Source organism: Xiphophorus couchianus, chromosome 16, assembly GCF_001444195.1.
Source record: "Xiphophorus couchianus chromosome 16, X_couchianus-1.0, whole genome shotgun sequence".
In the NCBI taxonomy this organism is placed as follows: domain Eukaryota; kingdom Metazoa; phylum Chordata; class Actinopteri; order Cyprinodontiformes; family Poeciliidae; genus Xiphophorus; species Xiphophorus couchianus.
This window is the reverse complement of record NC_040243.1, coordinates 10415472-10428861: the sequence shown is the minus strand read 5'-3', so window position 1 is coordinate 10428861 and position 13390 is coordinate 10415472. Positions and strand designations below refer to the sequence as shown.

Sequence of the window (13390 nt, the reverse complement as noted above, 5' to 3'; positions counted from 1 at the left end):
ATTTTCCCCGAATGTTAACATGTCGGCGTGAAGTAAGCATTTGATATAATTTTTTTTTTTCTTTGGCTCAAAGATAAAAGTATCAAGGTTAATCCAAGATTTGACATGAAACACTACATCAATTTAAAGTCTGAGACATGTCTATTTGAATCATGAGTGTACTTGAGAAAGCCCCCCAAGATGTAATAATAAATCTGTAAATGAACATGAAATTGACATTTTAATGTGACAGTAAAGCACAAGAACCTACTGTTCTCTTTAATATTGACGACAACAGTAATTTATGATGAAAGCTTTGACATCTAATGTATTAAAAATTAAATGCATCTAGAGGATAGTGTATTGAAGTCAATTTATTATTTCTGTGTATGTTTTCAGTATGTAAGTTTAACCATTATGTGTATTTTTTTTTTTTACCATAAAGGCTAAAAGGCCAACAGTATGTTATCCAAAAAGTTTGTGTGCATGGATGGAGTTTCCTGTTGAAGCAGCTTTAATGTTGCATATGCATGCACGGGTAATGTGCCTCTGCACCCACGTGTGGTAGGCTGTAAGTGTGAATTCAGTGGGTGGGCAAAAAGGAGCATTTGCAGATTAATCAGGCGTTTTAATGTAAGCTTTCACACCTCAAACAGCCACATGATGCTAGAGCTCTGCTGTCCTTCTGCTTATTTTCTAGAATTTTTCTTTTTTTTCTTTCTTTTTGCTCTCCAGAAATGACTGGATGCTTTATATTTTAGCTTTTCCGTCATGATTCGAAGTCCAAGAGCAAAACACGATGAACATGAATTAGCAAATCATAAGAGCAATTTAATGATTTTTATCTTCCCCTCCTCTGCTGACTCAGACTTCAGCCTTCTCCAAACTGTGTCACGATTGCTCTGCTGGTTTGAGCTTCTGACCCTCCTGAACTCCAGCAGTCTCTGTGGATGCACAGTTCTCACTGTCTTTTCATCCAACTCAGGGGGCAATTGTATGCTTTCTAGACAAGAATATTAATCTCAAAATAGCTTTAAAACATTAATATTCATGGATTTGTTAAGTATGTGTCTATATCGACTATTTGCTTCTACCTATTAGATCATAGCATGAACAGTCACCCCTGTCGTGGCACATCTTTTTGCCTTTTACTGCCTGCTATCTCAGATATCGCAGACAGAAAAGGTCTCCATCTAGTGGAGTGGGTTGGTGTTCAGGTGTGCTGTATCAGCAGCACTCTGACTCTAAACCTGCTGCTGCCGCTTCTGCTGCAGTGGGTAAGATCCATGTTATCATCAGTTGGACCAATTACTCCTGCAAAACACAACTTTACAGTGAAGAATGATCTGTTAGGCACACCACACAATTTAAATGAACATTATATTTTACTCTGAAAGAGACCAGACAGGACCAGATAGTGTCAAAGTGAAAGGAAATAGCTGTTTTCTTTTTTTTTTTTTTTTGCAGTTGCTTATAAAACTGTCTATGGAAGACATTGAATTTATTATGTCCTCATGCATACAGTCTGACAAGCATTGTATTACCCTGGTTCAGGCAGCTCTTACCCTCCATTTGTCTTGACCTATTTTGCTGCTCCCCTCTCACAGTCCTATTTAGGTCCACAACAGCATGATATGTTTCAACTTAGTCAAAACTAAATATTGACACAAAAAATATAAAGAGACAGTTTTTTTCTGGCATTAAAATAGACTTATATTTTCATGTTTTCAGTCAAGTGGGAATGTACTGAGAAGAAGTATATTTTTCTGTAAAATTCCCACCGACTGTTCTTTCCAATTCTCAATTTTAAATATTTGAAGGAAGATAATTATTGGATTGTGCCCCTGTGTTCATGGAAACAATAAAGATATACTGTATGTCTGCTCTATTTAAAAATACATGGATTATGACAAGCTATTGGAAAATGTGGTTGTTACTTAAGGTCAGACGCCTCATCAGGCAGCAAACAGGCAGTTTTTGGTAACTTTGTCGACTTTGTAGTCCGCCTAAGACTCTGTGGTTTAGACAAGTGTAGCAACACCTATCTTTATTGGAGTATTGCTCACTAACAATGACATCTAGGCAACAAATCTGCTTTTTAGATTTAGATTGATATCGGTATTGGTCCCATGGACAAAGTTAACAACCAATATTTCTATCTGGTTGCTGTTTGTATACGTGTTTCGGGAGAGAGAGTGGAGGGGGTTGGCCATTTGGTGTTATGTTTGGGAATGTGGTAGTGATAGTGAAGCAGCACAGGATTGTGGGATGTTTAAGTGAAGCAGAGAAGCAATGTCAGCTGTGTGGTCAAGTGGTACAAATGTGTGGTTCATATGGTGTCTGAGAGCTGGGGATCATATTACATGTGCTACAGTATCAGGCAGGTTGAAAAGCCTTAAAAGTTACATATGATGTAGGAGAAGTATTCACATATTTACAACATTAAATGTTTTTTTTTGTTAACACAATTTTTCTGGTTTAGATCTAATATAAGACAGATTTAAGTATGAATCAAAAACACTCCAGCATTCTCACCCTGCTTATCCTTACCCTGCACCTGTATGACATTCACCATAACACTGTGGTAATGCATTCTTTCTACTTGTGCCTTTAGGGGTAGGTCTGTATAGCTCAGCACTCCACAATCCAATTATCAGAAAATGGCAGCTCTTTGTGGGCTGTAGATGTTTTTTCTCTGCTGCGTTGTCTCGCTCTAGGTTTCCTTTTCTGGTCTGACACTTTATGGGAATGCATTACAGAACAGCTTGTACGCTGGCTCTGAAAGATGGAAGAGTGGCATGCAGAAAATCCGAAATAGAGGGTCACAGGAAGAGAAAGAATAGCTTGAACAAATGTTACCTAAAATATGTCTCAGATTTTTTTTTTTTTCATCTGTAAACAGCAGCTTGTTGGCATCTTTCTCTCCAAATTGAAATAGATTCATACTGGATACCAAAACAAATATGTTAATTTACAGGTGAGATGCAGAAGGTTTCTTGTTGAGTTCCCATGGAGCAATTGTTTTTACTTTGTGTCCGGAGTTGACTTCTCTGAATTTTCCAGCTGAAATCATGACTAAATGTTGGGCGTCTTGTTGTTTTATAAGCCTGCAACATTAACAAAAAATAATTACATGATATTCTGTCTTACTGGCAAAGTTGTTGCTGCTAATGCATTGAGTAATTAGGTGAGAACATATACAGTAAGATCCATGTTGCTAACTCTCTGTGCCTTTCAGGGACAGCATAATGGTGATGATAAAGAGCCTTTGTGAAGGGGCCAGGCATTTTGGCCAACAAAAGCAAGATGATGTAATATCAGACAGAAGCCCGGTTTCTCCATTTGAATGCTGCTATTTCTCTCTCAAAAAAAAAAACCTGGTCTCTGAAGCAACCCCTGTAACAGTGGTCAGTCTCTATCCTTTTTGGTGGGTTTTAAAAACCAATGGAAGCAAAACAGCATAACATTAAAAGAATGTCCGTGTACTGTGAAGAATATGCACTAAATACTTGACCAGGTTTCTTTTTGCAGAAATTACTGTGTCAAGAAGGCATGGTGTGATCTGCCACTGAAAATGTATTAAGAAAATCCAGGTTGTTTAATTGCAGCCTTGAGTCTGTCTGCATTGTTAATACAAGTAATGCTCATTTTCCACTTAAAAGTACTCCACAGATTCTCTATGGTGGGTTTTTATTTGGCAAGAGCAGCTGAACGTTACCATGGTCATTAAGATGTTGGTACCACACTTTTTCCTTCCACTCAATTTTGTATTTCTTATAGGTGAATACAAGAGTCTGTGAACAGCGAGCTCTTTAGCAATGACCTTTTTTGACTCATTGTCCTTGCTGAAGTTGTCAACGACTATAAAGACTACAGTATTCCCTATGGCTGCATGGGTCATAACATACCATTTCAGTGTTAAAGGTCTTTTTAAAATGGTCTTATGTAATGTTTAAATTTTCTGTAAGCTATGTTTATCAAAATTAAGAGATATAAACAACTGAAATACATCACTTTGTGTATTGAAGCTGTATGATACTGAAGTTTCAGGGTTGGAACAGTTCAAAAACTGTCTTACAACGTTCAATAAAAAAAGAAAGAAACTAAAAATAATATATGTGGACTAAAGCGACATTCTCGTTAGAAAGAAACTCCTAACCAGACGAGTGACTCCCTGTCAAGCATGCCCACTTCCTTCCATTCAGCATTGCCAGTCTCCTGAAAACAGGAAGCATTAATCCACCAATAAAGTTCCTGTTTTGTTTACCTCTTTACTTCCATGCCGGGTGTTATTGTTTGTCATTTTTTATTTTATTTATTATAAGAAAAAAATTGGATCTAAAAGATTCCCTCTCCTTTGTCAATACAGCGATTGCAGCTTATTTTTGGTCCAGTTGCCTAAAAACACTCATTTGGAGTTATGTGTTTCATCACATTTGCCTGCCAGCTCACATGTTTAAATTTCAAAGCTGTGAAGAGATTTGCAGAAATGCAACAAGAAAATCAACAGCAACTTTTCTTTATGGTGTGTATTTTGATTTTATTAACATTTTTGCTTTGTTTTGCTCGTTTCCTTCAGCCTCTCTAATGAATATTTTTACATCATTTGCATGGGAGGTGTGTGATTTTGGAAGACACATAAATACAATGCGGTCTCAGTACAGAGAACATTTTGAAATTATTTACCATGAGTAAAGATATTAGGGATAAGTCACTGATTGTGTTTCCAGTGAAACGTGACAAAAGGCTGCAGGCTCTCTTGCTCTTTCACTTTCTCTCCAGACATATGTGCATTTGCTGTATGCACTGCTTGCCTATACGCGTGTGTGTGCGTGGGGGCGTGTGTGTGTGTGTGTGTGTTGCCTTCTCCCACATTTATTCTTGCATACTTGACAGAACTGTGACCTAGTTTGCTGGACAACTACAGTAAGTGGGTTTCTCTGTTTTAGTAACCTCATATCACATTGGGCCCCCCTCTGTTTTCTTCATATGGGAGAAACCCAGGCGAGCCTCTAGATGCACAACTGTGCACTGCTGAAAACAAATAGCATTGAATGGAGAAATATTTCGAGAGCATTTCGAAGCACAGAACATGCTGTGAGTTTGCCTGTGTGAGTGCACGACTGCATGTGGATCTCATGCCAGCGCTCCAGGCTGTGGTGCCCTGCTGAGGCCCAGGGCCACCATTCTGCCGCTCTACCCTCCCCAAGCAGCACGAGGCCGCGCATCTATAGCTCCCCCATCACACTGAGCGGTTTTTTAGCTGTAGTAGCAAGCTAATGCACACCCGCTTCGCTTTTTGTTCAGAGGACACTCGGATCTCCAACAGCAGACAGTTGGCTTTCTTTTGATGCAATATGTTTGTTAGCACAGAAGTTATTTTGTTCACATTTTGTCCATGTTCCACATGGATTATGCAGACTTTCATAACCGTGGACTGTGCTGAGGGGCAGCGGATGCAGCTGTCCAACATTAACATGTCTCAAGATAGAAATATTTATTATATAAGTTATGTTTTAGGGGGATTTGTACAACTGAAATGGTCAGCTGTGTACTTGACGGACTCTTTGGCTTCAGCCTACTGGAATGTCCCAGATGCAGAGTGAACTGCATTTCTCCCCAAACAACACTACTTTAGCCCAAATTTCCTTAAACCATAAAAATATTTCTTCTTCGTAACTTTATTAATTTTTTCACCCAAGGTGCCATCTGTGATATTCAAAGTGATGCAGCTAGTTATTTTTGATGCCCATTTAATGACTCTTACTTTAATTGTAACGCAGGAAGTATATGGAGGTAAGTTAGAGCTTAGGAGAATGGCTTAAGTCTGTGAACTGAATGTGAATTTCTTTCCTCTAAAGTGCATGTCTTTATATTCAAAGTTGTCCGTGCACATCTTTGTGTTCCTGCTTGTTCTGAATCATCAGAAGCTTTAGGTAAAGGAATGCCTGCGCTGTGGCAGATGGTTGGCATAAACCTGGCAGTGTCTTCCTCTCTCTCCATGAGTACACCACCCACATGGCTGCCAACTCTCCCACGTGTTTACTTTTCCTCCCAGGGCTCAATCTGCACACTGTTTGCTGAGAGGAAAATAAGTCCTCACCTCAGCCTTCTCCCCCAGGCTCTAGCTTGATATCAGGATCTTTAGTACCAAGCAGGCATGTCCAGTTGTCCAGTGAGGGCTGGTCCTGCTTTTTATCTGTGTCTTCAAGGGCCGATAAAAAAAAAACGGTTTTGTCTTCTGAAGAGGAAATGCCATTGCATGAAACAAACATGAAATGAGACAATTTTCTCTTTGAAGATAGGCTCCTATCTTTTTTATTTCCACCTTGATGTCAGCGATATTTACTTTTTAAATGTCACTTACTTGGTTTTCAGTGTAAAATCTTCCTGACAGTTTCCTTACTCCTTCAATTTGCACAGTATTTGTGTTTTCCAAGAAAAGATTTTCGCAGACCTTAACAAATTAAGCCCCATTTACACCAGATAAAACATGGATTCTAAGACTGAACATGATTTGATCACAACAAAAAAGACTTGTCAGTGTGTAGGCAAGCAGTTCCCTACCAACCACCAAAGATTTCCCTTTTTGGCAATTGTATGAGGATAATACTTAAGTGGGGATTACATCTGAACCTTTATGTTCTTCACAGTCATAATAATTTAGCTATAAATAATGATACGTTTCTTTGACTTCTTCATTATCAGTTTCAGTCTTACGGTGGAGGGGGAAATATTGTGAGAACTGTATTTATTTCATCTTATTAGCAGCCCAAGAGGATGCAGGTGAGGGGTTTCTATACAGATGCAAAATGCTGTTGTGTGCTTTTATCTTGGCAAATGGAGTTTGAAGGATTGATTTTGAAGAAAATACAAAATGCTTCTTTACCTCTGAGCTGATCTCACTGAGCCTCTGTTTCCCACACTGATTTTGGTTATTATTATTCTTTTTGGTAATGAGTAGCTTTTCTGTTATATCTATCATAAACCACATGAATCACTCCTGATTCATGTGTAATGTATTTCCTCCTTTCTTACCTCTTTGCTAAATGGGATACCATTACTTCTCTTTGACAGCATGACAAACACAATTTGTATTTCTACTAGCAACTTCTCTTAGTGTCTATAAAATTCAAATAACTTCTCTCAACATTCCAACATCCAGTTTCTATGCAATTAGAAGGTGTGTGTGCTTCTACTCAGCTAAAAACTTTACTTGATATATAGCACAGCATACCGATTGATATGAACAAGGGGTCTATGTATTTGAAGACTGGGTTTTTAATTTTGGTTTCTTGGTGAGACTTATTCTGTTGCAGTCAGAGGAGTGGTAGAAGAGCCAAATGCACATAGCGGTGCTAAAAGTTGCACAGAAAATACGCAGAATAGAATCCCACTAGCCCAGTGTGGGCATGATGATACTTCACGATGTGTCTGATGCAACCATTAGAGGACTGCTTAGTCCTCCAATTTTCTAACTGATCTTTAACATCATGTTGCTGTCTTAGTCCATGTGAAAGGTGCCTAAGCAGTTCCTAGTAACTTGCACAGGTTGTCTTAGTCTAACAATGTGGCATGGAAGCAGAACTGTCTTCTTTTGTCATGACTGCAGTGATATCCAATCAATCTACATATTTCCTAGATGAAAGCATGAAAGCATTTCCTGTATTTTTTACTTGTAGTTCAGAGAGCAGAGTAGTCAGCTGAGAGAAGAAGGACTGGCACTTAGTGTGACCCAGTTCTCATGACTCCATGTTCACATCTTGGTCCAGAGAGTATATTAATAACTATCATCACTAAGGCGCAGTTCTGACTTGTCAGCAAGATTGTTTAAATATAAAAATATAAGTCAACAATAAACAGTAGCTTCTCGAGTGCCATGGTGTGCATTTAGCAAACTTAGATTGAACATGAAAAGAGTATTTCAGCTCCAAGTTGCTGATTTTGTGTTGATGAATATTAGACAAACAAACTAAGGTCTTGACCATTCTTTTGCTAAAGATAAATTCTCATTCATTATTTGCTGCTGAGATTTGCATGGTTTAGGCACAATTGCAGGAAGGGGCTTTGTAGACAGGAAGTTGAAGGGCAGAAAGAGTATTCCTACTGTATTCTGGGGGTACACAGGTGTGGTTCATTCAGACGTTCTGCAAGCTATAAAAATGTATTCTGGAACAGATTTCAACTTATTTTCCTCATTTCTCTGAATTAAGTAAAAGGTTTCGATTGAAAACACCTTAACTGCTGAATACTTAACAAAGGGCTGAAGTCATCAAACACAAGCTGCCTGAACAGAGCTGAGAGCATTTATTTCTGACTTCCACTGGTTTGCTTATTATTAAGCTAATGACCTCGCTCACTTCTCTGACTGAGTGGCTTTATCAGCCTCATCAACATTGCAGCTCTGCCCTCATTTACAGGCTTGAGTCGAGCCCCCGCCTGCCGGAGTCACAGTGGGACGCAATACACCTCAGTAGGAAGTGGCATATTGAATCAGTGGCTTTAATAAGCTGTTGTTAAGCGGTGTTTGAGACCATGAGTCGGAGAGGCAGCCACATAAACACACGCTTTCGTGCAGGTGTGGGAAAGTGGGTGACCCATTTTGCAGCACTCCCACATGGATGATGTTCAGAAGGTTAATGAGTTGATCCATGGTGGGACATGTGAAGTCATAATAACAAAATAGAACCAAAAATGCTGCTCTAAAAATAAATATAATGGAATGTTAAAGTCTTCGTCATGTCTGTATACATGTAACAGTTAAGCTCAAATGTGCTAAAATTAGCCTGAATCAACTAATATTCAAACTTTGTTTCAAACTTTTATCCATGCAGGGCAGAAAAAACAGAGGTGCTGAGTGAAGATCTTCTACAGGTGAGCTGCAGTAAAGATGTGTTTGTGTTAGAAAAGCGTGGCTAAAAGCATGAACTGGACAGAAATCAGAAACCTCATATTAAGGACTCACTGTTCAAGCTGTTTTCATTTAATGTGTATGAGGCATAGAACGGGTGCCAGTATCAAGATGGAACAAGCCTGTAAAAATGATGGTTTCCTAATTGGTAAAATATTCCCTCATACATTTTGAATGTTTTAAGGCCTTTTTAAGAAACTGCAGGGAAAGCGTGGATTAACTGGAGTTTGTGATATTTTCACAGAGTACCAAATAATACAGCACTTTCCCACATTTTGTGCACTGCCAGTTAGCTGGCTGAAAAAAGGGAGGTACTACACGTTAACCTTAATAACATCAAAGGTTACTGCAGCTGTAAGGAAATATATGTTGAAAATAAAGGAGCCCCACCCTTAGCACTGTTTTAGTTGAAAAGTTATGAACAGCAAGTCTACAAAAACTGCTGAATGCAGCTCCTATATTCAAGCAGATAAATTGACTGAATATCAAAGTAAAATCATCTAGTTATGTAATAATCATTTGAAAACTCCTAACTTTATTTTATTCTATATTTTTGCCTGTGGTGTGGAGAAGAGTGGTTTGCTTTTATGTGTTTGCACCTTTCTTATTTGTTGTGAGATTTATCTCAACAGAGTGAGGAAGTGAGAAATATAGAAAAAGCTCCACTCTCACTCCAGTAGAGTGAGAGTTGACAACTCCACAGTTTTGTTCTTTATAAAGCAACAGTGGGAGTAAAGCAAACCAATGTTAGCTAATTTATTAGTCTATCTGCTGAGAGTGGAGACAGTTTTCCAATTCCGCTTAAGCCTGTCATAATAAGCAATTAATCAATTAATTGCACAATAATTTCAAATGAGCTTGATAATTTACATTGTGGTGATTTATATTTTTTGAAGGGTAATTTTGTTTACAGATACTTCATAATTAGTTTTATTAATGGGTGTGTGTGTGTTTTTTATTTCTGTTTTATTCTTTGTGTGATGTCTTGTTTAATTCTGGATAATTTAAATATCTCCCAGGACTTTGTCAATAATTCTCCCTTGCTGCCCTCTAGAGTCAATGATTTTTGGAATTAGAAATATTCCTTATTACTTGTTACTAAGTAAAAAAAATAAGATTTATTTTTCAGTCAGCTGTACAGCATTATTTATAATGAAAGTGCTGCACTACTACATGTAGCAAGTGAAATTTCTGGCACACCTCATTTAAATTTTAAACTGTAGAAGTGGCATGACATAAAATTTTAGTGATTACATCTTAGAAAGTTTTAATACCCTGAGGCAGTTATCATGATGCTGATTTGAAATGTAAACTCATGATGAATTGTTAAGCTTGCAGAGAGGTGACAGATGTGTAGCTGTGAGAACAACGTTGCGTCTTCGTGCAGACATTAGCACTCAGCTGCTTCCTGCGTGTGGTTGCCTGTGTGCAGGTGGAGAAGCGTCTGGATCTGGTCAAGCAGGTGACACATGGCACTCACAAGAAACTGACCGCCTGCCTGCAGGGTCAGCAGGGCACTGACACTGAGAAGAGATCTGTCAAGTCACCTTCTGTGAGTGCCCGCTTCTGTGACTGTGATGGAAAGCTGCACGTGACTGACGATGATGTCTTCGTAATGTTATCTCTCTCTTTACTGTCAGAAAAAGCTTCCGCTCACAATCTTGGCACAGTGCATGGAGGAGGGATCAGCGGTGTTGGGTGATGACTCTCTCCTGGGGTAATGCATACAGTCATCTACCAATTAAATTTTTTTCCTTCTTTCTTGATGAACATTTTCTATGTTATTGATCGTATTCTCTTGGTTGCCATGTAACAGAAAGATGCTGAAGTTGTGTGGGGACACAGAAGACAAGCTGGCTCAGGAGCTGCTGCAGTTTGAGCTCCAAATAGAAAGAGATGTGGTGGAGCCTCTTTATGTACTTGCAGAGGTGAAAGTAATACAAATGTTCAGCCTTATGCACTTTATTTCTCAACCCTTACCTCACAACTACTGATATTTTCATCTGTAGGTGGATATTCCCAACATCCAGAAACAGAGAAAGCACTTAGCTAAACTTGTTTTGGACATGGATTCAGCACGAACAAGGTGAAAGAAATTTATGTTTAAATCCCAGGCTGCAATCCGCTCCTGTTAATTTAACACTCACGGTAAAAAATGTGCCGGAGACACGACATATCCAGAGCAGCAGTTTCGTTTTTTTTTTCCCCCGCCGCAGATATCAGCAGTCATCTAAGTCATCCAGCCATCCAAGCACAATGCAGCCCGGCGCCAAGTCCGAGTCCCTCAGAGAGGAGATGGAGGAAACAGCCAATAGGATGGAGATTTGTAGAGTGAGTCACCAGACAGAGCAAATCATTAATCATGTCCTCCTTGGTGTCTTTCCCTCTCTGATTTATAAATGTTGTGAACACATTAGACATAAATGGACCACGCTGCCGGGATCTTTGATTCTCTACTTTAATTTTTAGGATCAGCTGTCGGCAGATATGTACAATTTTGTGGCCAAAGAAATAGACTATGCAAACTACTTCCAGACAGTAAGTAAATCACATTTTTAAGCTCCTGATTTTTGTTTTCCTTTTACTCAAAATCACACACAGAAGCAAGTATGTCTTTTAATGAGACTATTAGAGAATATTTATCCACCATGATCTATTTCACAATTTATCTCATTATGGCCATAATGTAGTCTCCTGGGATTTCAGAGGGACTAAAACAAAATAGTGCATAATTATGAAGAAAAAATAAGTTACTCATTAATATGTATTAACCCTGGCAAGCTAATAATATATGTTTTTGCAGCAATTACAGCAGCAGGTCTAGTGAATTAGATCTCTATTATCTTCACACATCTATATAGACAGACATGTTTGCCCGTTCTTTTTTTGAAAAATAGCTCAAGCGGATTGGATGGAGATCATCTCAGAATAAAAAATGTTCAAGTCTTGGTATAGAGTCATGCAAAATCAGCATGCATTTAGCTTCATCCATCTCAAATTAATTCTGATCAGATTAAGAAATGTTTTCCTACAGCAAGATGCTGCCACCACCCTTTCATTATAGGGATGTCCACTGTGTTCAGTGTGTTGTGAGGTGCTAACTTCTACTGTAGATACACAAGGTGTTTTGCATGCAGAACAAAAAAGCTTAATTAAAACCTGATCTGCTTTCTTTTGGTATATCACATAAAATCCCAGAAAAATATATAAGAAGTTGTTTTACATGAGAAAATGTAAAAAAAAAAAATTAAAAAAAGTTCAAGCTTATGAATACCTTTTTCGGCATTTTATATGCATTTCTGCGTGTTGTGATTGTCTTTTCTCTTTCACCCCTCTCTAGCTAATAGAAACACAGGCAGAGTATCACAGGAAGTCATTAGAAATTCTTCACAGTGTCCTGCCCCAGATTAAAGCTCAACAAGGTGAGTCATCCACAGAGTGTGGAGGTGTCTGAGTAGAGCTCCGTTCTGTTTCTGCACCTAAAGCTACATAACGGCAGCATATAAAAGAGAGCTTAATTTCTCCGAGATGTCAAATGACTCCATAATTTAGCAATAATTATATACTGTAGTAATTAAAGCAAACTGGCTTAAACACAAGGCAAGACTGAATTAATTTGCATACATTGTTCACATTTTTAGAGTTTATCTTCTCGAAATTTTTCTTTGTGAACATGGGATATTTGCAACTTGCGTTGTCTCACATCTGTGTTTTGCTTTGTGCTGCAGAGGCGTGGGTGGAGAAGCCATCATTTGGCAAGTCTCTGGAGGAGCACCTGAATATTAGTGGGAGAGAGATTGCATTTCCCATTGAGGCCTGTGTCACCATGCTGTTAGAATGTGGCATGCAAGAGGAGGTACAGCACAAACATACCCACACTCTCATACAAAACTTGCACCTTGTGGGTGTGAATTTAGTTGTATATGTTATGTTAATGTAATTTCCCGGTGCGTCGTGTGCAGGGCCTCTTCAGAGTGGCTCCATCTGCCTCCAAGCTGAAGAAGCTGAAAGCTTCGCTGGACTGTGGAGTTCTTGACGTCCAGGAGTATTCCTCTGACCCTCACGCCATCGCAGGTGAACATCACTCACACACACATATTCAAAGTCCTTCTGGAATTTGTTGTGGATGGTTAGGAATAAAATACACATGAAAATAATATCTTCATGTGGAAAAAGATTTGTTCTTCAGTTTATTTCCTCGTGGATTTTGGACATAAGAAGCTGAGAAAGGTAATTGTTCGTAGCCAAATTTTGTTACATAACAACCACAAATCTAAAGGTACTTTTTTGAAGCTTCCTAAATTTGACAAAAAAGTGCATGTTCAACCCCCTTTACTCTGATTCCCACTAAATAAATAAAGTCAATTGCCTTTAGGAATCTTTCCATGTTCTGTGAAGGCCTCAGAAATTTATTTGGGGAACATTAGCAAGCACACCACAGTAAATACCAACAAACACACGAGGCAGATCAGGGAAGAGTTGTAGAGAACTTAAACACAT

At 38.7% G+C, this 13390-nt stretch overlaps 1 protein-coding gene across 4 annotated transcripts in view; it reads left to right on the top strand.

Annotated features, from left to right (window-relative positions):
* arhgap44a (Rho GTPase activating protein 44a) overlaps positions 1 to 13390 on the top strand; it is a 31182-nt gene that overhangs the window by 2269 nt on the left and 15523 nt on the right. For all 4 annotated transcript variants that reach the window (XM_028041604.1, XM_028041603.1, XM_028041606.1 and 1 more), the window contains exons 2-11: positions 8814 to 8853; positions 10323 to 10442; positions 10531 to 10607; positions 10707 to 10818; positions 10900 to 10976; positions 11107 to 11221; positions 11360 to 11428; positions 12231 to 12312; positions 12619 to 12746; positions 12853 to 12964. In XM_028041604.1, coding sequence (XP_027897405.1) covers positions 8814 to 8853; positions 10323 to 10442; positions 10531 to 10607; positions 10707 to 10818; positions 10900 to 10976; positions 11107 to 11221; positions 11360 to 11428; positions 12231 to 12312; positions 12619 to 12746; positions 12853 to 12964 — 932 coding nt within the window. The remainder of the gene's footprint in view (positions 1 to 8813; positions 8854 to 10322; positions 10443 to 10530; positions 10608 to 10706; positions 10819 to 10899; positions 10977 to 11106; positions 11222 to 11359; positions 11429 to 12230; positions 12313 to 12618; positions 12747 to 12852; positions 12965 to 13390) is intronic.